Genomic DNA, 24565 nt, shown 5'->3' with positions numbered 1-24565 from the left:
TATCTGACTCACCTCAACAGACTTGCTTCTCAGATTTCCTTTTCTGTTTTGCTGTCAGAAGTCATGAGTACTGGGTGGTCAGTGTTCCAGTTACCACAGTCAGTGATTACACAATTAGCAATTAAGACACAGGCAGATCCCACTTAAGCTTGTCAAACACATGAAAACTAGTACAGGCATCAGTTAATGGAAAATGCTGAAACTTTTTCTAATCTTACAGATTATTTCTATTGATTCTGTTAACAGACAATTCTAGAAAATGAAGGCTTAATCTAGATGTGTATACTGTACATGACACTTTAGCTTTCTGAGCAGTGATCAAGACTTGCAGATTCAGATGCCTCTTTATTCCCTTCTCCATAATCAAAATATAAGAGCTTTCTTCCAATAAAACCAAGTATTTTGAATTTTCTGTACATTAAAAGTCTTTATCAGTCCCTGTTAGCTTGTCTCCATCTAGTATTCACACACCTATGGAAGGAATATTGAAGATGCTTTGAATGCACCAGTAGTCAGGCCACTGCACTGATGTACTGCTGACCATTCCCTTCCAGTAAAAAGGTTAACTTCTCACATAGAGGTAGAAGATTGTCTGTAACATACAGACATAAACCTGAGGGGGTTTTTATAAATACAGAAAGATTCAGGACTGACTACTAATCCTATTGATTTCACTCACATTATGAACCAGTCACTATCAAAATAATTCATGTTCACAGTACAAACATTCAAGTTCACACCAAACCTACAGATTTTGGCCCTCAGTTCATCTTTAGAATTTTTACAATTGTAGTGGGTATTAAGTTTGTATTCCAATTAAACCAAGTTAAATACAAGACCTGAGGAAGGGTATTCTAGAAACACCAAGATGGTGACTATCTGCCACACACTTTTTATCCAAGCATCTGCTGCATGTTTGCCATCCTACTCAGACTGAGTAATTCCAGCAAAGCCAATTCCAATGGCAACATTAAGGGTCACTGACTACTGTAACTGCAACACTCCTTGGGACAGATTTTATTTGCCAGGAAATGCAAAACTCAGGTTAGGTAACAGTGATGTCTAACTGCAGAACAGCTTTTCAGACACCTTTGTTTACAATAGGGACCCATCATAGTACCAAAACAATAAATAATCCACCCAAAAAAAAAGAACCACGGAGGAGTGGGTGTAAACTCCTTGACTTATAAAACTGTATCATATCAAGCTACTATATTCAACCATCAGTATAAGAGAAAAGACATAAATGAAAATACTATTTTGTAAACTGAAATAATTTAATAGAAGAATCTAATCAGATCAAATCTGTAGGATTCTGCTGATTTGTTGAATACATTCAACAAATATATATAACTCTGTTCAGTGATAACTTGTAAGAAAAATATTCGTAATTTTAATACATTTCTACTGTAATGAAACTTTGCAGCTATTGCAATGTCACTCATTACAGAACAGATATCACCACTACATTATTTTATATAGAATTTCACTTCAGAAAAAATGACAAATTACTGGATCTTGTTATAGTGAGATTTGAACAACCCCCTTTGAGCAGGACTGGCAAAGGTGTGAGTTAGCAGCTCCCTTCTCAACACAAATGAAAAAATAGGGATATTTCCACAATAAGTTTCTCAGTTTCATCAGGACAGCTTCAGACCTTGCACATTTTGTTTCAGATTGAGCAACTCTTTCTCTTGTCTCGTTTTCTCCTGTTTGAAGGCCAGCTTGTTGGCTTTCTTCTCCATTCGGCGTTCCTGTACATAGGAATAATGAGAAATTTACAAAATAGGAATTAACATGCAAAATCAAACTATTCCAATTGACTCTCCTAGATCATGAAAATAAGAGCAATCTGGACAACAGTATTATTTATGGCACTAATTATTGGTAGTCAAATTAATACATGTACAACCAGGATAAACATCTTTAGTTAGCTGAAGCTTCTAATATGCTTCTAATGGCAATTTCTGTTCCTACATAAGACAGCTAGGACTTCACTGTGACCAATGAGGATTTTCCACATTTTTTTCAGATATGATGTTTCAGATCACACAAAGTGAAAGGTAACTATTTTCTTTGCTACTCTAGACTGTAAGGAAATCTGATGTTCCTCCAGCAGTTGTATCTGCAGTAGTGGCCACAGACCTAAAGTTTTGATACTGGAAATCAGAAAGACAAAAGTGTGATGTTAAAAAAAAAATCTACTGGAAAGAAAATTAAGAAGCAATAACTAGTCCTTTGAACCATCAAGATTCTCCCATTACCTTCAGACACGACAAGTGAGTTTTAAACAAAGTTTTTAAGACAGAATTCAGGTAACACAGAAAGCTCTGCATAGTTTTATTTGCAGTCAGGTGTACCTTTCTCTCCTCCTTGATTGCCTGTTTCCTGGCTTTGCGATCCTCTCTGCTCTCAGCTTTGGAACGGGGCTGTGTTGATGCTTTTGGCAGGTCACTGCCATTTATCATTTGCATGCGCTCCACCTGCCTAGCAGTGAGACCTTTCTGAGGCAGGACGTGTAGGGGAATTCCAGTCTTCTGAGAAATTTTGATTGGTTTGGGCTGAAATAGAGAGTGCATAGGAATTAGTGGCCCCTAGCTCTCTCTCCAGGAAGTGCACATGGCACTGCCTTATCAGTGTAAAAACTTCAAATCCAGATTTAACAGTAATAAATGTTAAGCATCCTCATACTATTTAACTCCCCCACAAAAACACATATTAATCCCAAAGTAAGAAATAAAAACATCTGTGACAAAATCTGGCCTTCCAGAATAAGAAAAACATTTCCCCCTTCTATTTAAATATTACTGAAAAAATAAAGAACTCAAGCAGTCACTTAATATTCCTTTATAGGCTTGCAAAAAAAGATTTAATTTCAAATTTGGGGATACCAAGCTATGCTCTAATGATGGGGAACATATGGAAGACCAAAGAATTAGAATAAACTGTTCCAGACCATAGGAAAATAAACCTGAGCAAGTATGTGGCTGTGAGACACAGATTACACAAATCTCACAGATAATAAAGGAAATTCCTCACTGTTTCTGCCTAGCTATTACAGAAACTTTTAACTGACTCAGTTTTCCTTAGAATAAGAAAAAATATATCCAAATTCCTCTTTAGTGAAGACATAATGCCAGAGCCCTCCCCAACCCTCATTTCTGCTCCCTGTCTTTTAAAACAGATACCCATTGAAAAAACAAACACATTTATCTCAAGTTTTTTCAGTGTTATTAATCAGAGTAAGTTTAACAATTTTACCTTTGATGGCTCCTTAATAAGTGTTGGGTGATTATATAGGTTTGAATAGGTACCTAAGTCGCAAAGGAAAAAGAAAGTAGTTAAGAAAGGCTTGCAAATAGCAATTATGAATTGTACTGCTACTTAGGTTTTGGGAATTTCTCCTGTTGTGCTCAGAGAATAAACCATTTTACCTGAAGCACTGCCAGGGAAGTTCTGAAATCACCTATCATTTACCTTGAAATCCTAAGAACAAATAAGCAAACTCTAAAATACTTACTCAAAATGGATTCACAATCCCACTTTTCTTTTGGCTCCTCTATAACTACAGTTACTATTTCTTCCTTTTCCTCCTCACTTTCTTCATTGACAAGAGAGTCCAAATCTTCATCAGGTTCAAGAGCATCCAGTTTCACACAACTTTTTCAAAGTTCAGAAAACAAAAAAATATGTTTTATCTCTTATTGAAAATGTATAATTATTTAAGCCCAGACTCCCTTAAGTCAAGCCCCAGACCCAATAAAGCTACTTCCAATGAAATTTGCAGCAAAAATGAAGTTTCCATAAGTAAGTCTCCTCAAAATAAACTAAAAACATTAGGACAAAGACACAGTCAACAAAAGAAGTATTTCTGCTTTTCAAGAGGATGAATGCCTCTAAGATACTGCTTACATTAAGTTCAACACAACTATATAAAAGGAGCATAACCTACTCAAACCAACAAAATTCCTCCACTTAATTTTATCATGCAAATGGATGCATGATAAAATGCATGCAAAAGCAGCTGCTTTTATTGTGGGATGCAATCTTTTGAGTACATGAACTTGAAACAACACATCCAAAACCTCCATGTAAACAGAGGATTACAGAACTACTTATGTGAAGCAGTACTTCTGAGAACACATACTTCTTTGCTTTCTCTCTGTAGTAATCATCCAGGACTTCCTGCAGCCGAGCATTGTCTGTGTTAATGTAGCCTTCTAACTCCACGTTATCTAAGGCTCCAATCTCATCTTCATCAAATTGTTCATAAAACTAAAATAAAGAAGTGGATATCTGTAATTAGACCACATTTGTCATGCAACTTCTTGACAGCTTAAAGAAGAACCTCACATTTCTTTTTATTTGCCTCTTTTTCCTCTCCCCTTGCATTTGCTGAACAACTGCCAAACACATCTGCAGTAGGATTTCCTTCTTACTGTCAGTGCTCTTTCCACACAGAACTCCACAAAGTTATCTTATAATAATATAAAAACCAGCTTCTAGAAAACATTTTTTATTCTGATGCATTATTTCAATCTATGCCTTAAGAAGCCTGTTACTGCTCAGGACAAAAGTTACACCCTATTTCCATGCTCGGTTCGTGAATGTATACTTCACCAGGGACTTGTAAATGGCTTGCTGTGTTGAATTGAGCCTCTCAGACAAAAGTGTAACACTAATTATGAATGCTCATACAGTCATTGGAGTAATTTTGTTTACTTCCCATCAGTGCTAGGCCTTGCAATAGCAATTAACACTACAGCCTAGGTGACACAAGCCTCTAAATGCACCCAGGATTAAATGCAGAATACATGCAGAGAGCAGTAGCTTGATGCCCTGACTGCTAAAAGCAGTAAAATCTGCACAGGTACACAGGACACTGTGTGATGAAAAAAATCAACATACAAAGAAGCATTTATCACTCTTCACAGTTACACTCTTGAGCAGCCTCACCTTCTCAAATCTGTCATCCAACAGGGTTAACTGCTCATTCCGTCTTATCACAGAAGATGTCATAGAATATTCTGTGAAACGACTCCTGGTTTCTTCTTGCATAAAAAGGAATTCTTTAGCCTGTCCATTAACCTCACCATCTGACAAAGGACCTTCTGAATCATAGTCTTTATCAGTACTGCAGCTATCCTTCTCATCACTATCATCTTCCATATCTTCCCATTCATCTTCATCCTCAGCATCTGGTCCCCTGAACAGAAGCACAAAATAGTTTTAGAATAACACATGGACCTTTACATAGCTCTGGCCCATGCTGGGTTATCTGAAACAAATTGGCAAAAACAGATTTAAATCTTGAGTGAGACACTTGTCTGAGAGCTGAAAGCATTGCTAGCTGGACCATGCATCTGTGCACTGAGACTGAAGTTATTTTTATATTCATCTGTACATGTCAAAGCAGAAAAATATCAGCTGCATTCTTGACTATTAAAACAAGCAAAAATTCTTACTGTTCATGAAATTATGAGAATGATACCACACCTAAGCAGATAAAATGCAGTGGGGTATCATATAAAGCATTTGTAAAGGGTTCAGAAACACCCATTAGCCTTCATCAACACTATTACTGATGTATTTTACATGTAATAGATGACAATGATTTAAACAGTTCAAGAACACTATTATTCCAAATACTGCATATAATCCATAAGCTCAAAGTAACAAATGAATCCCACTTCTTGGATAATGTAATAAATTTCATTTTGCAAGCTGCCATCCAAGCAACACAAGGTAATACTTTTTTCAACACACCAAAGTATTCAAGTTGAAATCTGAAACCACTGTGGCTTCCTACACCACCACATCCAGTAGCAAATAGCATCTCTCCTATTTACATAACAAATATTTCAACAAAGCTCTATCTACCGCTTCTGTGGTTTATTTGCTTGCAGAACAAAATCATCTTCCAGGATATTTTCAGGATTGTCAAAGTCAAAATCATCATCAAGAGCTGCAACAATATCGGGGTCAAAATCTAGCCGTGGTCCTAGAAAGTTGAAAAAATGAAATGTAAATATTTACATTTCTCTGACATTACAAAGCTACTCTCCTGGATAAAAACCAACCCAGCTGGACTGTTAATTTGCAGTAAGGAAAGCTTAAACTAAAGAAACACAAAACTCCTCAAGAATATTTGTAGATCTGATAGAAGCCAGGGCATGCCACCAATCTCTTGTCAATTTTTATCACTCGGAAAAAAAACATTTCCTAGAGGTCTTCCATAAACGCATTTTAATATAGAATAATGTAAAAGAAAAAAATATCCAGATCAAAACACCACATGATCAGCTACCAGCACTAGCTCCAACCCTAAAATTCCCTATATTACAAAAGGTTAAAAAATGATTCTCTGCTGCAATTAACAGAATTGTCTTTAGCATCCTTCTGTCAGGACAGAGAGAACTGCTACAATTGCTTACTGTTAAGAAATATGGAGATAGCTGTGGAGTCAATGTCCAGTGCAAATGTGGATACATAACAAAAACCTACCTCACAGCATGTAACACTGAAATAACACTAATGAAGGGGTGTAAACACTACTCAGCATTTGAAGAGAATCTGAGTGAAAATCCAGTTCCAGACTCGGATTCAAAAATACAGAATAATAAATTAATAGTATTATCTACAGTTTCCCCCTGTTTTTAGTTTGTATTTGCTATGCCATAGTAAGAGATCATGGATTCACCCTCTCCAAGCAAAGCTAAAGAACTCTCATTAGTCAATCACAGAAGTAAGTCTCAAATTGAAACATGGGTCTCTGAAAGATCATTCCTCATGTCTGCTGCTGAGCCTGTTCTGAGCCAAAATAAAAATGACATCACAATAGAAGCCCTAATTACCATCTATTTCCTAGATGGCAACTCACATCACAAAAAGGTGAAAAATACCTGAAACAGGAGCAGCTTTATTTAGCAAGCCCACATCCTCTTCAAACTCTGTGGCAAATACTGAGGAAGGCAACTTAATGGATGGAGCCTTAGAAAAAGAAACAGAAAAACAGGATCATAATGTATTTGTTCTCAGCTTCTTATTTGAGCTCACATTAACAAAAATCATGCAGACACTCCTGTGACCAAAAGAAACTCTGTTAGTGCCACTTAAATGTTACAAGTGCTACATTATCTACACCAAATTTCCAGAGCTATACAATGATAGCTGCATAAACTGCTAGCAGCATCAATTCTCATATTGTCAGTATTCTCCAGGTACAGGAACAGTATTTTTTGCATCTCTAAAACTTTTTAGAGAATAGTTGTACAGCAGTCACATGGAAATTGTAAAATGTTTTTGGCTTGTTTTGGAGAACACTAGCACAGATTTGAATTCACCTCTTTATTGAAAGTCTTGTTAAAAGCTTCACAACATGCACATCTATCCTAACTTTAAACCTTATGTAGTCTCACCAAGCTGTACCTGAAAGGTACCTCTGACTAAGACTATTCGTTTTGACTAAAATGACAATATTTGATTAAATCAAACACCCTCAGCTATAAGTGACTGGCAATGGCATGCTTCACTGCTTTAAAGCATTTACTGTTTTTCCACTCCAATGTGATCCAGCATTGTGAACTTCTGCAAGTTATGCCAGCAATTGAAAAGTTTGCTTTTATTCCGTCTGGCTTCTCTTACATTTCCCTTTAAAAACATGGTGTGCTGATAATACAACCTGGCATATTCATAACTCCCAGAGCATTCAGAAGTTCTTAAAAACCTTAAAAACAAATGTCCATCCCAGAAAAACACACAACTTGTTCAAACAAACACCTTTGCAAGCCATCTCTGTAGAAAAAATGTTTTTTGTGGGTACCTGAAGTGTTTTAACACTGTCCTAGCAAAACAATGTTCATCAGTAAATGCCAGCTTGTCAGCTTCTGAGTTGGTTTGTAGGAAAGTCAAGTTGGTTATGGATCAAAAGGATCCTTACACATAAATATAAATATATATACACACACACAATGAAAGTGTCTAGAAAATGTTAATGCTCCAAAGCACAGCGTTACCATCAGCAAAAACACTACGTACTGAAATTCTCTGAATTTCATCCTCTATGTGCCCCTCACTTGTGATGACAATTCTGCTTTGCTGTCCCCGCACAGATGGGACAAGCTCAGAGGGACCAGATGCTTCTTTGAGGTGCTGCAAATAGTCATAGTCATCATCAAAGAAGACACCATACTTGCGCTGCTCTTCTCTTCTCTGCTCCTCATGCCCCTAGGAAGAGGGTGGAGAAGAAAATAATCAAAAAGAATACATTTAGTTACTTAAGTCCACGTAAAACTTACTAGCAAAAACAAATGCAACACATCTACTGAGTGTCTGACTGTGTAGTCCTCTCTCCACTCCTTACCCTAATACACAGCCAATTAGAATATTGTAATCAGCTGGTTCCATGTCTGGGTGCTGTCTGAGCAAGACCTTTCCAACAATGCCTGTTTTATCACAGTGAGTCAGGCAAGTTTCCTTGTTGCTTCTTTAATACATTTACACCTCAAATGCCAGTTAAGTCATTCTTCAACGATCAGGTAGTAACTCATAACTATGAAATTCCCTACAACATCCCTTTTTCAATAAGCTGAACTAAATACTACCTTCTCTCAGGCTGTTTTTGAACTGTATAATTGCATACCAACTTTTTTTCTCCAAGGTGTTTCTTATCTGAATGAACCTCAGTATTAAAAGCGAGTATTTACTTTCTGTGTGGGCAGCAGAACTCTCTGGGGTGCAGTATCATCAGCAGCAAGAGGATCCCTCTGACTTCGGTGCACCAAGTGAAATGTTACTGCTTTCTTCTTCTCTATGAAGGGCTTTTTCTTCTTGTGAGGCTGAAAAAAGGAAATTTGGTTAACTGTTAACAAAATATTAAATATTAAATGCACCTTAAGAGAACTTGTAGTGTGCTGTATTAGTTTTAAGGCAATGCCTTACTAACAAATGCTTGAAGACCGGCGGGAGCTTAACTTACCTCCCCACATGCACAACAAATATTTCGTATGTTCTAACAGCAAACACAGCTTATTCAGCTGCAAAATGGCAATGCATGGAACAGTACATATCTGACAACAGCACACACAGTTTAACATACAGCCCTAGAAAAGAATTCTGCAACGCACTTCATCCAAGAAACACGGGAAACTGATAAGGAGACTCATCTAGACACATCTTGTTTCGTGCTTTGGATAGCTGCGCCTAGAGCAGCAGTCCCACTCCAGCCATGAGGGCCATCGGCAGCACCCCTAGCCAGGCACAGCTCCAATATCGGCCCACACCGGCGGGCTGGATCAACAAACCCATCCAGTATTCCGAGCGGCTGAACGCCTTTCCTGCGAGTTACCACACCTGACCTGGAAAAACACTTCCAGCAAGGCTTCCGGCTTTACTCACCTAACAAACCGCGCTACAGCCGATATAGGATACCCGGGGGCGGCTCTATCGGTCTAACCTTGTTCCCCAGGCAATTGCGCGTACAGAGCACGGCACACTCACCATGGCGCTGTCCCCCGGCCGCTCCCGCTGAACCGAACCCCGCTCGCTCCCACGCGGGCCAGGCGTCAGCGCTCCCGGGCTGTGCCCTCCATCTTGGGAAACACCAGTGACCAACGGGGGGAACCAGATAAGCCGCCAGTCCGGCCAGGTTTGTAAGATTTTGTTTCCCAGTTAAAAAAAAAAAAAAAACAACAAAACAACGAGACTTTTCTCAGACGGAAATAGTATTTTGATAAAAGAGAGGCTCAGTGGATGTTCGTTCGAGACACATTTTCCCAGTTCTCCCCTCAAAATTGTGAGAATGGTTCGAGCCACCAGCGCTCCCAATGGCAGAGCGCGGCGCAGGCGGCCGTGGGGCAGCGCGCGTGCGCAGCAGCCGGGGCGGGCCGGTTGTGGTGACGGGCGGGCTGTGGGGGCTGAGTCTGAAGGACCGGTGGTAAATAACACGTGTTGGTATTAACAGTGTTTTGCCATGTTTGAGTTATTATTTCGGACGAGAAATGGCTGGGGGAACTGGGCCTGTTCAGAGAAGAGACGACCAAAGTGGGGGACGTCATCAATGTCCATAAGTGTCTGAAGGGAGGGTGTCAAAAGTTTGGAGCCAGGCTCTGCTTGATAGTGCCCAGCAGCAGGACGAGAGGAGACAGACAGAAACTGATGCACGGGAAGTTTTACCTGAGCATAAGGACGAATCTCTTTACTGTGCGGGTGATCACGCAGTGGAATAGATTGTCCAGAGAGGCTGTGGAGTCTCCCTCACTGGAAATACCCAAGAGCCGCCCGGACGCAGTGGAGTGCCATGTGCCTTGGGGTAGCACTGCGTGGGCAGGTAGGTTGGAGCAGATGTTCCACTGTGGTCCTTTCCAACCTGAACCATTCTGCAGTATGACACTGTAGCTGTATAAATGTTACCTACACCATGTAGCGGGGCTGGGCAGAAACGTGGGCACTCACGTACAGGCTCCTTGCTGAGAAAAAGAGAAGTATGCTGGGTATTTTAAAACCTGCTTTGTTACTTTTCAAAGGAAAGTATAAAACAGAGAGGAGCAGTTTTTTTCCCATGTGTTTACAGGCGACTAAAACAGTAACAAGCTAAGAAGAGGTTTTCACTGAAAATTCAGAAAAGTTGTCCACACTATGTGTATATGGATACAGCTAAATATATGTGCATTCTTTTACCTTAAAGTATTAGCTTTACTCATATTTGGGTGGATTTCACTGGTTTTCAGTAGGTGTCACTAGAGCTCCGAAAGAACCCAGATTTTCACTCTTCTGGCTGTTTTCTGGAGTCTTGAATCTTTACCCACTTTCATCACACCACTCTTGCAGAAGACAATCTGATTTGATCCAGTCCATCAGCTGAAATAACTCCCGTACTCGGAGGATTCAGATTATCTCTGTGCAAAGGCTGGACTTTCCTCTGCCTTGCAGCAGGTCTGTACTGCCAACCCAGCGACAGCTGGAATAGCAGAGCTGGATTTTCGCAGGGTAATTAAGAACAGAGTCACTCAGCTGTTGAAAACACAGTACTTAGCATTTGTTTGTGGGGTAATGATGTAGATTAGATTACTCCTTATTGCTTCCAAGTTCCTGGCATGCCTCTCTGGCATCCACAGAAGTGCATGTACATAGACTTGGTGACAGGATTACACTTCACAATCCCCTGAACTTGGCACCTCCATATCTGGTGCTGGCAGTACTGTCATTCCACACACCCCAAATCTGGTATAGGAGTATTGTGTCAGTTTGGATTTGGGAAACATTAACTTTTACTCTCAGCTGTTTCCTACGTATAAGTTTGCCTGTTAAGTCTCTGTTTTCTGTTTTTCTTTAATTTACATCCTTCCCCTGAATTTCCTGGTTAGATTCCAGGTATTTAGGGGGAAGGATATGTATTATTTGTTCACAGAGAGATTAAGACAGGTTCCTCCCCATATCACAGAAGATTGCTAATGTATACTAACAGTAATATATCTCTATACTTCAGTAATACATCTGGGGATGAGTTTGAATCATGGATTAGCAACAATAGGCACCACATTGCCTCCTTTGTTGATACCTGAGGGTGAGTCATCTCCTGATTTATATCAAAGTTCAATATTTAGTATTACATGTGTATAACTGTGTATGAGAGAGTGTCTCGGAGACTCTGCTGAAGCTTCTATTTCAGCCAAGCCTTACAAGGCCATCCATCCCACTGCACTCTCTCACTCTCAGATTCTTTGCAGAGACTGCTAACAGAGCTCAGCAAAGAGCATCTACAGAGACTGAGGGGGTAAGTGCTCTGGTCACTAACTACTCCTTTTATGCTTGCAGAAGAAAAATGGTCGGTATTGAAACAGTCTCACTGTCAAGGCAGCCACTTAAAAGATAATATGCTGGAAGCACCTCCTTAACATAATCATCAACTTGCCTTCTGTGTGACGAAATTTATGTTCATTTTTGTTCTCTTAGTTCTTGCAAAGAAGAAATTATTTCAAAGTAATTAAAACCAAAAGTTATTGTCAGTCACTTTGAAAGTTAAAAGATAGGCAGATGCACTGTTGTCTAGGCTAAACCCTCAGCTGTGCAAATCAGTTTTGTTCCTCTGCAGCAGGTGTATTTCCACTGTAAATTTGCTGTCAGTGAAACTGCTTAGAAACACTGCTTGCTGATAAAAAAGGGGAAACTGGAAGCACAGGTTAGGTCTCCAAACCATTGAGCTACAACCCTAACTTTGTATTTTTAAACCAAGTATCACGTCTTTCAACACACCTCTCCACGAATACACCACACACAGGGAATTTACCACATGTGTTTGAAGGACTGCCAGAAAACAAAGGAAGGTTTCAGGAAAATTCTTTCATTTCACTTCCACAAGGAGGAAATTTAATTTGGCTTCTGGAGGCTCTCTGAATTTAACTCTACTATGTGTGCCCATGTACATGCTAGAGATTCAAGAAGAAATTATTTTCAGTAAAGATTTTCTGAACAATTTTCTAGAGGTGATTTTTAAATTTTTCTATTTCTATATATTCATTCATATATATCTATAATTCAAAGAGCTAAACAATTGTCTAAAGTGCTTGGAACTGTGCACAGCAGAGTATCCTACAGTACTGTACAACTAGGCAGCACATTCTCAGTTTCCTTGTTTAATACAAACACCATAAAACAAGCATATGTACTGTATATACCCCCCAATACATTCTTTATGTTTTTCAGGTGATGATACTGGACTATATTTGTGTGTGTGTGTATATATATATATATATATATATATATATGTATATATATTAATTACAGATAAAACCTCAAGAAGTAGCTATCGTTAATTTGTAACAGTTACTGGCATTCACAGGTATCACAGACCTGTATAAAATGCAGTATCAGATCTGCCACTTCTTCAGAGTTACCATATTCAATCACACTGAACCAAGTAGCATTAATTTTAAAATTGTAACAAAAAATCCACTCTGCGTAAGCTGAAAAGTTGTCGGTGTTGATTCTCCACAGCCTTCCATCTTTTGAAAGTAATGAAACATGTGGAAAGTACATTTTAGACGGACAGCAATTCTAAGCTGATAATGTTTCAGATACATATTTTGTAGTTACCAGTAACTATTTAGTTACCAGTAACTATTGAGCAATGGGGAACCAAGGTTTGAAATTTTTTTGCCTTACTTGACTTGAAAATGGGAACATTTAATCAAAAATCAAAGGAAGTTACAGAATAATTTTTCACTGTTTTTCACCGAAGTAATAGAAAAAATAAAGTCTAAGAACTGGCCCAGTGTGTATGAATGGGTGACACTCTGTATGCAAAATTTTATTTGCAATGAATTGACGTGACAATTCCCATGCAGGTGACTGTGGCTGCCTTAGAGTCTATTCAGCAAGTAACAATCTGTGGCTGCACTGGACCCTTGGAAGACCATCCTGGAGCTCAGCAGCCTGCACTGCTGTGGATGTTTGATCAAGCCCTCCTTACTGGGGTCACATCCATGAGGGTTTGCTTGGAAGAGGCAGCAGTGCAGTGATTCCTACTGCTGAGCCTGTCCTGGTGCACTGCAGCTCTGCCAGAGAAACACAGCTTTGTGATCTCCCAGCGTTTAAGGTGCAGCTGGGGCCAAAGCAGAGCACACAGACCTTGCCATGATTTACTGTTTGAGCTATTGTGCCGCAGAACACTGGGAAGGGACAAAAACCTACCAGCTTTGTCAGCTCCTGTGTGCACAACAGTGTCTGTGCTCTGCAATCTTCTTGTGCCTCTCCCAGATTTGCAGTTCGGTTGTTAATGGAATTCTGGTTTTTGGGTTTTTTTGTTGGGTTTTTTTGTTTTGTTTTGTTTTTTGGGGTTTTTTTGGGTTTCTTTTTTGTTTTTGTTTTTTTTTATTTTTTTTTTTTAAGGAAAGCCCCTCTTCCCCCCAAAACTTAAGAGCTATCTGAACACTTGCAGGCAATTAAGCATGTGCCATCTTCACACCCTTCCCCCGCTGCCCATGCAGTCGAATGCCCGTTCAAACAAGCCATTGATATTTTTGTTTCAAATCACACCAGCTAAAATAATAATTATCTGAAACACAGTATTCCTTTAATTCCAAAATTTGTACAAGTTTACAAATCAGTATATACCACCACACAAAGTAGTGAATGGAAGATATGTTTAGCAATGTTTTAACATTTTACTATATCATAGCAATGTTCAAATATTGTTAAATTTGACATAGTATTGCAAGTTTTTTTTAATATAAAGAATTTATGCTTGAACAAGAAGATACAGATAATACCATTGCTTTCTTTGTTTCTATCCAGTGCAATATGTAGCTTCTATAAAATATTGGTGAAATGCTGTATCTAGTTCATATGAGCTTTATTTCCATTAAAATCTTGAAATGGGAACACAAAGTAAAACAAGACCTTATTAGTTATTAGAGTTTATAAATATAAACCTGTTTGAACATTACAGCAAATATATGTTAATTTCACTTAATTTCTCCCTTTCCCTTTCTTTGTATAGATACAGTTCCATAAGTTTTGGTGGGGTTATTTTTCAGATTTCTGTTAAATAGAAGTTTTAAGCTATACTGGGGGCTGCTTTTTTTTTTTTTTTTTTTTTAATTTGACCTTCAAAATATTTTTGTATCATCCTTATAAAATCTTTCAGAATATATATTTTTTTCTTTTCATCATAATCTATGCCCCATCAGTGAATATTGCACTGATCTTGGTATAATAAGACTACAGCTAGCAACAATAGCGGAACTAAATGTGGAAGATCCTAAAGGCAGGAGGCAAGTTTATCCATACTTGCTTTTTCACCCTGAGTATATTTTCAGTTTAGTTTACAATGGTGCAGGTCTTAACTCCTGAAGATCATTAAAACCAGAGGACATGAAAGTGTTAAACACATGGTTCATGTGCACCTGTCAGTCTCATGCAAATGTAGGCGTTCAGCTTGGTTTTGTCATTGAAGCATTAAACAGACATGAAGACATGGGCCAATATTCTGGTCTCTGTTTAGGATGTCAGCAGTGCTCACACAGGCCTGTGCTGCCAGGTACCCAGGTGACAGAGTGGCTCTCCCTACCCTGATTCCAAGCCCTGCCAGCTGCAGACAGTCAGGGAGTTTTGCTTGATTCCCAGGCTGCCAGACTGGACTAGATGTTTTTAGCCTGTTGCTGGCTGGATCTTTTTGCACTTTGTGATGATACAAAATCGGGGGTCAGACTGAGTTTATACTCAGGTTAAGCAACTGTTAATTTGAAACAAACTCTCTCATATTATTAATTACAGTTCTGAGTTTGAAGCATCTCTGCAGGAAACCAAGCACTCACTTCACCTGGAAGGAGGGGTCTAATTTCTATAATATCAGGGATACTTAATCCCTTTGTTTCAAAGCTTTCATTTGGTTTTCTAGTTAAAACATGGGTGCTTATCTGATGTGGTTTTTCCATGTCAGCACTGAGGCTGTGGTGCTTCTCTAAGAGGTGCTCAGGTTGGCCAAAGCAGATGGTGGTGTGAAGTCCACCACAGTAAGGGTGGTGGAATGCACAACTGTAGGTAAATGATAAACCCAACAAATAAATGCAGTCTGTAGAACTACAAATGGCCAAGAATATTTTCAGTGACTTTGAAGAGATCTATCTTCTGGTCCTAACATGTTTCAAATCACCAGTTGAAATGGTATTAGCTTAAATAATCATTAGCTTTTTTTTTTTTTTTTGATACTTGTTGAGTCAACATATATAGCACAATTAAAAAAAAATCCAGATAGACTGTATCTGAGTTACAAAGACTAATATGTGTTACCTGAAAGAGGAGAGAGATGAGACACTCTAGAACCATTTCAATTTTTTATGTGAAGAAGAAATAAGGATTTGATTAAGTACCCATTCTTTTGCACCCACAGCAACATACTATGATGTGTGATTATACTGATAAATATTATATGTGAGATAATTTCAGAAGCCACTTCAAGCTGCTCATTTTCTCTTTCTGTGGATGTAGACATACCTGACTCTGTGGGAACACAGGTATCCTGTGTGTAAGGTTTGTCATGTCTTGTGCATGACATTTAAATGATTCATCCAACTTGATAAAAATTATCATACTGATCCCTCTTAGCCAACTGGGCTCTACTATACTTTGCATGAAAAGTGCTATTTTTTCTTTGCCTGTTTAACATCTTTTTATTTTTAACTCTAGGATTATTAACTCATTAATTTCTCAGGACTTACACTTGTAGAAGGCATGCAGCACCAAAGCAGGTATATGGTGTAATATTTCCAATGGGTTGTTGATGCAACTGGAAAACATTTGAACTTATCAATACAGACAACTAGGAGAGGCAGCAGAAATTGCTTCAGGCTTCTTGAAGCAAACTTGCTTCACTGCACATGGTGACATACCAAATTCTCATTACTTTTTATTGCATGGACAACGCTTTACAGCTATTGTTTTTCTGCCAAAAAATTCTGCCACAAAATTCTAAATTTCTAAATTCAATTTTTCAATTTTAAAATTTAATTTCAAAATTCTAAATTCTAAGTTCTAAATTTTGTATTTAGAATACAAAAATAGTATATACAATTCTGTGTCTCTGTGTAGCTAAAATACACTATGGATAGTTTGAAGTTCTAATTCTGCTACATCTTATAATAATGTTATGTAGTATACTATATAAGATTTTACATAAGTTCCCATAAAGGTAACTCTTTTTGTCCAGTTACATAAATGTGTTTAATTAGTTCACTGAACTGTGGGCCACACTATGCATCTGATTATTAACAAAATAGTAAGAAATTAAAAATTATTTCAGCATCTCTACCAAGGCTAGAGTCCTGCAACTAGAAATGGCTTGGAGGGAATACTTTAAAAAAACCCCTCCAACCCCAGAAGGAAGATAGGAAAAGCCTAAGTGATACCTCACCTACACATCCTTATTTTTTATGACATAACTTCAGCTTGAAGAAGTCTGAGCCAGAAGTTGTATCCTCATCTTTGTGTTATTACTCTTAAAACAATAAGGTTGGGACGTGACTTTCCATCCATGGTCTAGGCCTAGTATAGAGGAATGTCTTCTTGCAAAGTCAATTTTTTCACTTCATCCTAAGAGTTTAACAAGTTTTAGTTTGCTTGTGTAAGCACCACCTTGGCATGGTGGTGGAGCTCCTGTCTGATATAAAATATTTATAGTCTGACCTTACCTTTGTCCGAGTTATTCTGCCTGTGTAACAGCTGCCTTTCTGCCTTCAGTATCTTGGCTGCTTTCAAATGTTTCAATGGGATTAATGCAACACTGAGATCTATTTCATTGCTCCTCTCATTTCCTTTGAAGTGAAATACTGTGTTTTATACTTCAAAGTCAATATAGTAGACCTTTATATGATTTTGGACACACATTCTTACATCACACATTGGCAACATCAGCAAAAAAAAAAAAAGTTTAGGCAGAACTATTCTAGTGTAACTTTTGAGTTTACTCTTCAAATTCTAAAAATAAAAATTAGCATTCTACCAGAATTGCTGACAAACCTAATGCCCTGCTAATTCCTGTATGATTTAGTGCCAAAGAATACATTTTCACTGCTTCCTTGATGTCAGAGTGGTGTTTCTATATTTATAAAATGATGGGCTTTCCAGAAGCTTATTGTCTGCAAATGGAATCCTAATGGCTCTTATTGATTCCATTAAAAAAGGAAGGTTCTGCTTCCTTTTCTTTCCTACAAGCATGTAGATGGATTTTTTAATTTGGTTATTGATATTTTGTAGCTTGTACATCATTAGATTTTTACCAAAGTGTAATGGATCCTAAAAGTCATTTAAATTTTACCTTTTTTAAAAAAGCTTTTCCAATGTCTTTAAAAATAATAGAGTGACAGAGAGTGGCAGCTGTTGGAAAGCACTCTTCTGTTACTAGAAGTGTTCTTCATTAAAATAATCCACCTCATTTATGCAAACCTGGTCTTGTTGTAAATAGCTCTAAAGAGGGATATCTAATTTTAGCCTCCAAATTGCCTTCCTGCCTTCAGGCTGACATCTCTAACAACAACCTTCAATTTTATAAACTAAACATATTCCACAAGAATCTATCAGAGGATCTGAAGTAAAAATCACATCTACACAGATCTTTTATTGCCAGAAAAAGAAATACTTACACTTCATAATTAAAAACTGAACAGGACACATAAAAGACAAAAATAAATTGTAATATGTACACACATTAGAAAGGATAAATAGCAAATATATTGTAATACTGCATTAAATGTATGCATATGTGAATTCCAGGACCCCCCCCCCCCCCCCCACAGTTGTGTACACTAATTCAAAGGATAAATAAGTGCTAATATAGGACAGAGAATTTCTTAGTGTAAACAATGCCACAGGCTTTTTAATAGGCCTTTGGGCCAATTTAGAAAAACCATGTATTGCCTTTCACACTCCATACCACTTAATTTTAATAGTATTCTATTCACATGTACAATTTCAAGATAGTATAAAAAGTTAGGAATCTAAGACGCATTCTTCACACTCAACAAAAACAGGCTGGAGACACTCCAAGGATTTTTCTTTCACTTTTAAAGGACCACTAGCTGAAGACACGCTGATTTGTTTGGGAGTTCTTCCTCAAAGCAGTGCAAGAGTCCTTAAATGTAAAAAGTTACATTAGTAGTCACTGCTCAGGCCTACTAATAAAGTCTTCTGTGCCTAATTTCAATTCTGACTTTGGATTCACACTAGCATGATGTCAAAGTTGTCACTACTGCCTGCCATGGATGACAAAGATAATGATCCCTCTGGTTTGAATGGCAAGTGACAGACAGCAAGGAGTGTTTCTAAACACAAAGCATTTCATTGCATTCATAGTGTCACATGATTTGTCTTTCAAATCCTGTTTATGTATCTCTGAGGATCCAGAGTATGTCAACATTAAAAAGCCAAAAAATATATTACTTGTTCTGTATCAATGTTCCATGTGTTTTCCTGAAGCATGTGCACTGGGATTTTAAAAAAAGACAGTTGAGTTATACTAGGACTAATTTCTGGCAACTGTATTTACTGGCACCAAAGAAAATGACAGTTCTTCCTAAAGTACTGATGACACAAGGACTTATGGCTTGCTATCTTTTTAAGACAGGCTGCATCCACTGAAAAAAACCTACATGCACAGTTGCTTACAGTCTTTCTTTAAAAAATAATTCTTCCCACTGGCCAAATGCATTGTTGAGCAGTCCCATCGATTCCACTTAGCTCTGTGGACTGACAGACAAAGTCTCTTTTCCCCCAGCTCTCAGTTCTTTTGTGACCCCAGCTCCCCCTTTGTTCCCCTCAGTCCCAGCCCCATGAAGGCGGATGAGATCCTGGCAGCAGGCTCTCCAGCGATTGTCCTCAGCACTTCCTGACTCGTGGAGCTCTCACAAAGGAGCCCACTGGCTTGTCCGTGTGGGCTGGCCACAGAACCGTGGTTTGTCTGGACATGGACAAACGCTTCCTCTGGGTTCTCCTCCTAGACTGATCATTTGTCCATTGACAAAGACAAGGGCCGCTTTCTTCATTAGCCTCAGGGTAAGCTGTAGCACACACTCATAATCAAGTTCCAGTGCAATTTCAGGTCTTCAGGACGCAATGATTTCCCCAAAGAAAATTGTTACTTGAAATATGGGATGCGGTCAAACAGTTATGGACGATGAAACCTGAAAAGATAAATTAAAATCTTAGAATTATGTGTATTATATTTCAACTGACAATGACACTGATCCTCATCCCATTCTCACAGCTGTTTCCTTTTGTCGGCCAGTTATTCCTGATTTTCCTGATCTGTATTGGTTTAGAGTCAGACCTGTTATTTCCTGCTGTCCATCTCTCTCTGCTTAGTAAACCAAACAGAGATTTGGTGTGGCTCAAGCACTGTCTGTCTGTGCCATTAGCCTGCCAGTGTGGTCCCTGGCAGAGTTTTCCTTGGGTCAGCCAGTGCTTTCAGGTACTGCCTGGGCATGGCTGGGGTTAGCACAGGACAGCAGGCAGGCTGGGAAGGGGGAACATCACCCTGTTTTGAGGTGAGTGGAACAGGTTAACTGCATGGATTCAAGCTGTGCCAAGCTTGCTGGCCTCAGGGCCAGAGAAGAGTGTCCAGTCTGTTTGCCAATACAGATTTAGCTACAACTGCATCCATTATTTGCAGATACTGTCAGTAAGTATTATCAGAAAAGCTTTGCTAAACCATAAAAATTAAAATTCTGGGTTTTTAATCCTTGTGCAAAATGAGGCTAACAAAAATGTTGTATTTTCTTTTAAGTTAGCAGCAAATTTTATAGCATTTCAGATGCTTTCTTCTTATTAACAGCAGCGAACTGAGGTACATGGAGACCCAAATATACCTCACTTTTTTAGGCTTTTAGGTAGGGCATGTACATCACTCCAGATTGCCTGTATGATGGCTAGAGAAGTGGGTTGCACCAAAGGTGTCACCAACCCTTTCTATAATAAGTTAGGAACCTACAGCAATTGAAATTCTAAATCATGTTAAATGTAATGAATCCAAGCAAAAGGGTAAGGAGGGCACCAGTATCAGGTTCTCGGTGTATAGACATATATCTCTGTTTAAATGGCTTTAAAAATTTATCTGTCCATGAAGTAGTAAAAGATGCATCAGCCTGAAAAAGGCATAGATAACGATACATCTACACAACAGATTTACCTGAGTTTTTGTTTGACACATTTTCTCTTAATAGTTCCACACATTATCCCTGTAAGTTGATTCAATCCAATACAGGGATGGATTTCTCAAATGAAGATGTGCACAAAGCCTGACATTCACAACTATGCAGCTGATCTGCTAAATGATGGTACAGAGGATTGCTAAAAAGACACAGGGGTTTTGTATTTTGTGGAAAAACAATATACTGGACTATATATAGCATTTTCCTTAGAAACTCTTCATCAACACCTGCTAATATGCTCCTCCCAAACTTGTATTGATTTCTTTATTTTTAGAAACTAATTTTCTTGGATTTTGTTATGAAATAACAGAAAGAATCAGTCTAATTTACTAGGACTAGAAAACCAGTCAAGTAACAGTCATTACAGTAAATGATGAACAATGAAACCCATTGTTCTTTCTTTTTCAAGTTTGATATAAATTTTTAGCATTTCAAATATATTGTAAATACTGATTATAATATTAAATCATCTATATTTAATCTGCAATAATATAGGAAACCATATACTAGAAACTACTTTTGTTTATTAAGCAGCTTCCTTGTTTTCTCAGTCTATCACAGAATAGCCTTTGCTAATCAGGTGCCAATGCAAGTGTCTTTTGGTCTGCATAATCTCAGTGATCTTGAAAATAATTAATGTATGAGAAATCAATTCTCTGGCTAGAGAATTCTGTATATGGTTTCATTAAATCACTTTTGTTGTATCAATCCAATATTACGTAGGAGAAAACATAATTTTTAGTGAGACGTCCCAGGGAAAATTAGATCTCTTTATTTTCAAAATTGCAATTGACTTAAAACATTTGCATGTTATTCTGCTCTTAATTATTTTTTTCTAGTGTTACTCTTCTAACTTCTGTGTAGTAACTCCACAACATGACCAGTGAAACAAAAGAGCAGGGATAAAGAACAGAAAAAAACTGACTTCCCTCAGGTTGAAATTCTTTCAACAACCTATAGAATCATTGCCTGCATTGATCACAATTTGGCTGTTCCTATTTTTAACTCCATTTTCAAAGGCCCTCCTTGAAGAAAATAATTCCCTTTTTTACTGGTTTGTCACTCCACGAGATTCCTGGTTCAGCTTTCAAGAATCCAGTTGTAATCAGCCTCAACTGTTCTCAAAGCTCATGAAAAAATATCCAATTCTTTTTGTATGAATCATGCCTGTCTGTACTTAAGCTTCAGTATTGCAAAGCAACTCAAGAAACACAACAATATAAGCAGGGGTTTGGTTTCTATACCTATTTTTATTCTCTCCCTTGGGATGCTCTTTTTTTAAAAGTAGTATTTTTATACATTCTGAAAAAGATATACTATGTGCTACCTAAAGAGAAAATGACATCAGAAGCCAAATCAAAAGATCCATCTCCATGTTTGAAAAATACATTTTCTAGTGGTCAGAATGCAACACTACATTAAAACCCTGCATCCTGGTTCATCTTCTGGCTTAGGTTTGCTGTCTGTGAAGCCGGTTTGGATTTTTAAAAATGAATTTGTTTATGTTGTATCTACACAGAAGTGATAAGTTATTCTTTTTAAAAACTCCATGTTTTGGTGAGAAAGAAATCACTGAAGTTGTGAAATCAAACAGTGAAGTAGCAGATACATGAAACACCCATCATGAATTTTCCTTGTGATGCATTTTTTAATTTGGTGATTCACACTCACTAGCTCAGATCCTGAGTTTGGTTGAAACAGTAGCAGGAAACAGAAGGGACCCAATCTTAGATAATTGGTTCTGTCTGACAATTTTCAGCAGAAGCAAAGACATTAATACTATGGACACAATATTGGCCAATCTAACATCAAGTTTTGATTGCTGGTGGCAATTTTCAGGCTTTGCAACTTCCAAGAAAAATGAACACAGCCATGGAGATTTCAGAAAGTGTGTCCCTCCCCCTAGGAATAATTCTGCCAAATTTGAAACCCTGCTAAAATACTGTGGACACTTCAGAGCTTCTTCAAATAACAATGCTTCAGACAACATCTTGGTGTTATCCGAAGCAAAGAACAAAACAAATCCACATGAACACATTAGAAGTGGCAACAAGGGAATCTATCTTGTTCCCCAGAAACTGCTGCCAGGAGCCTAAGTGACCCTTAGAAAGCTTGCCAAGACACTGGTGAGCTTTTCTGAAGTTCAAAGCATCATCTAATTTTCACTTACAAATGCATCTACACAAATGTATATTTTAATGAGCAAGGGAGTGCTGCCAGAGAAGGAAACCCCTTTTATTTTGTGTGCTTGAAGATCACTAACTTCATCTGTAAGAACTGATGGGTTCTTGCATAAGATTATTTTTTAGATTCCCCAATCTTTTTCTACATAGTGACCAATCCATTGCAGTCACCTGCACTGCTGTATAGAGATGGCATCAGCAATAGTGGGAATTCCAACAGAATCAGTGGTGGGATTCAAGGGGACTCATGATAGGAATCCACACAAATCATGACACAACTGCAGAGAACTTGCAGGAAAGCAGAGGGTTGCTGTCGTTTCTCACACTTTCACAAGAAGGGGGATTCACCCACCTGGTAAATTGCCGACTTTCCTCGTGTACTTCCATTTCTGTGCTTTTGAATTCATTCAGTTCTTTCCGTATTGCTGCCTAAGAAGCAATAATGATATATGCAACCGTAAGAAATATGAATTTTCAGGAAAACAAAGACTCTGAAAGAAACGTGGCCCTACCATTACACGTGCCTTACAGTTCCCATTTCAATTTTTCCTTACTATAATCCACAGCTCTCACACATTTCTGATCACCAACATGAATGACTTTTCAATTAGAGCTGTTCAAAGTACTCATCCACAACAAAGAAATGAAAAGCATCAAGCACCAAAAGTAAACCAAGAAACACCAAATCAACTGCAATGGGTGAACAAAGCCCACACTGAAACAGAGCACTTCTACTGACAAAAATGGGCAAGGGGTTGGGTTACCCTGACAATCACTTGCTGAGTAGGCAGACAGGAGGGGATTCTATCTCCAGACACAGCCCTGAGGAGCTGGTGAGTTACTCTGCCAGCACAGGCACTGTGTGCACAGCAGGGTCCTTGTATCTCCCCTCTGGAGACAGGACTTCAGGAGTGCAGGATGAAAAGCATTTTATTTTTCAAGTGGAATTAATCACTTGGTTTGATTAGTTTTATTTAAAATGACATTAATATTTGGACATTTCAGGCTTGGATTTTTAGTTGGCAGATACTAAAGAACAGCAGAAATCCAGTACAGTTTGTAAATGCCTTGTTGCTTATGTTAAGAGACTGATAGCAATTTACCTCATCAAGTAAATACAGTTTCTGAAATATTCTAATATATATTACAAGAGGTTTTGTTCTATGCCACACACCTTTCTACCTTCACTGTTAAAGGAAATGACAGTTTATTCTTACTCATTCTTTCATCAGTTTAAATAAAGACAATATCATTTCATTAATCCCTAAAGAAACGTCAACTAGTGTGCATGCCTTTCAGTGCAGAGCAGACAAGCAGCATGATAAAATTATAGCATCAACAGGCTGCAGTCTTATAAACTTTGCTTTAAGCAGGGGTGGTCGTGTTTAGGCACAACAGCATGCTTACATGAGGCTGCTGTAGAGCTAGTGAAGAGACAGTGACTTCTGAGCACCAAATCAGCAACAAAGACAGCAGAGCTCCAGTTCTGTAACAGACCTGCAGCACAATTTTCTGCTCCTACTGGAATTAGAAGAATGATTTCTCTTGGAAAAAAAAGGACAAGGGAGTTTTCAGGCAACCGCAAGTCTGCTTTTCTGCTAAGGCCAATAAACTTGGGGCTGAGAGGATCAGCCTTGGGCAGCTGTTAATTACAAAATGAATTGAGACTAAAACCTGCTACCC

General features: G+C 38.3%; 2 protein-coding genes across 5 annotated transcripts in view; both read right to left on the bottom strand.

Annotated features, from left to right (window-relative positions):
• Nucleotides 1–994: 994 nt before the first annotated feature.
• LTV1 (LTV1 ribosome biogenesis factor) lies at nucleotides 995–9588 on the bottom strand. The gene is made up of 11 exons (XM_059469485.1): nucleotides 9499–9588; nucleotides 8706–8837; nucleotides 8038–8226; nucleotides 6903–6990; nucleotides 5881–6001; nucleotides 4957–5206; nucleotides 4148–4275; nucleotides 3521–3660; nucleotides 3262–3314; nucleotides 2361–2561; nucleotides 995–1754 (listed from the first exon to the last, which is right to left on the bottom strand). Exons 1-11 carry the CDS (start codon nucleotides 9499–9501, stop codon nucleotides 1641–1643), a joined length of 1419 nt encoding a protein of 472 aa, XP_059325468.1. The 5' UTR covers nucleotides 9502–9588; the 3' UTR covers nucleotides 995–1640.
• An 8504-nt stretch (nucleotides 9589–18092) lies between these two features.
• The window catches only part of PHACTR2 (phosphatase and actin regulator 2), a 72881-nt gene continuing 66408 nt past the window's right edge, over nucleotides 18093–24565 (bottom strand). For all 4 annotated transcript variants that reach the window (XM_059467578.1, XM_059467581.1, XM_059467579.1 and 1 more), the window contains 2 exons: nucleotides 23235–23311; nucleotides 18093–19673 (listed from right to left, as the gene is read on the bottom strand). In XM_059467578.1, coding sequence (XP_059323561.1) covers nucleotides 19658–19673; nucleotides 23235–23311 — 93 coding nt within the window. In that variant the 3' untranslated portion in view covers nucleotides 18093–19657. The remainder of the gene's footprint in view (nucleotides 19674–23234; nucleotides 23312–24565) is intronic.

Source organism: Ammospiza nelsoni, chromosome 3 (genome assembly GCF_027579445.1).
Source record: "Ammospiza nelsoni isolate bAmmNel1 chromosome 3, bAmmNel1.pri, whole genome shotgun sequence".
Classification (NCBI taxonomy): Eukaryota; Metazoa; Chordata; class Aves; order Passeriformes; family Passerellidae; genus Ammospiza; species Ammospiza nelsoni.
This window is presented reverse-complemented; position numbering and strand designations above follow the sequence as displayed.

Coding starts and splice junctions, on each gene's coding strand:
- LTV1 (XM_059469485.1), bottom strand. Junction 3,661..4,147: donor TACAGAGAGAAAGCAAAGAA/GTATGTGTTCTC, acceptor ACTTTGAAAAAG/TTGTGTGAAACTGGATGCTC. Junction 1,755..2,360: donor CAATCAAGGAGGAGAGAAAG/GTACACCTGACT, acceptor TCCTATGTACAG/GAACGCCGAATGGAGAAGAA.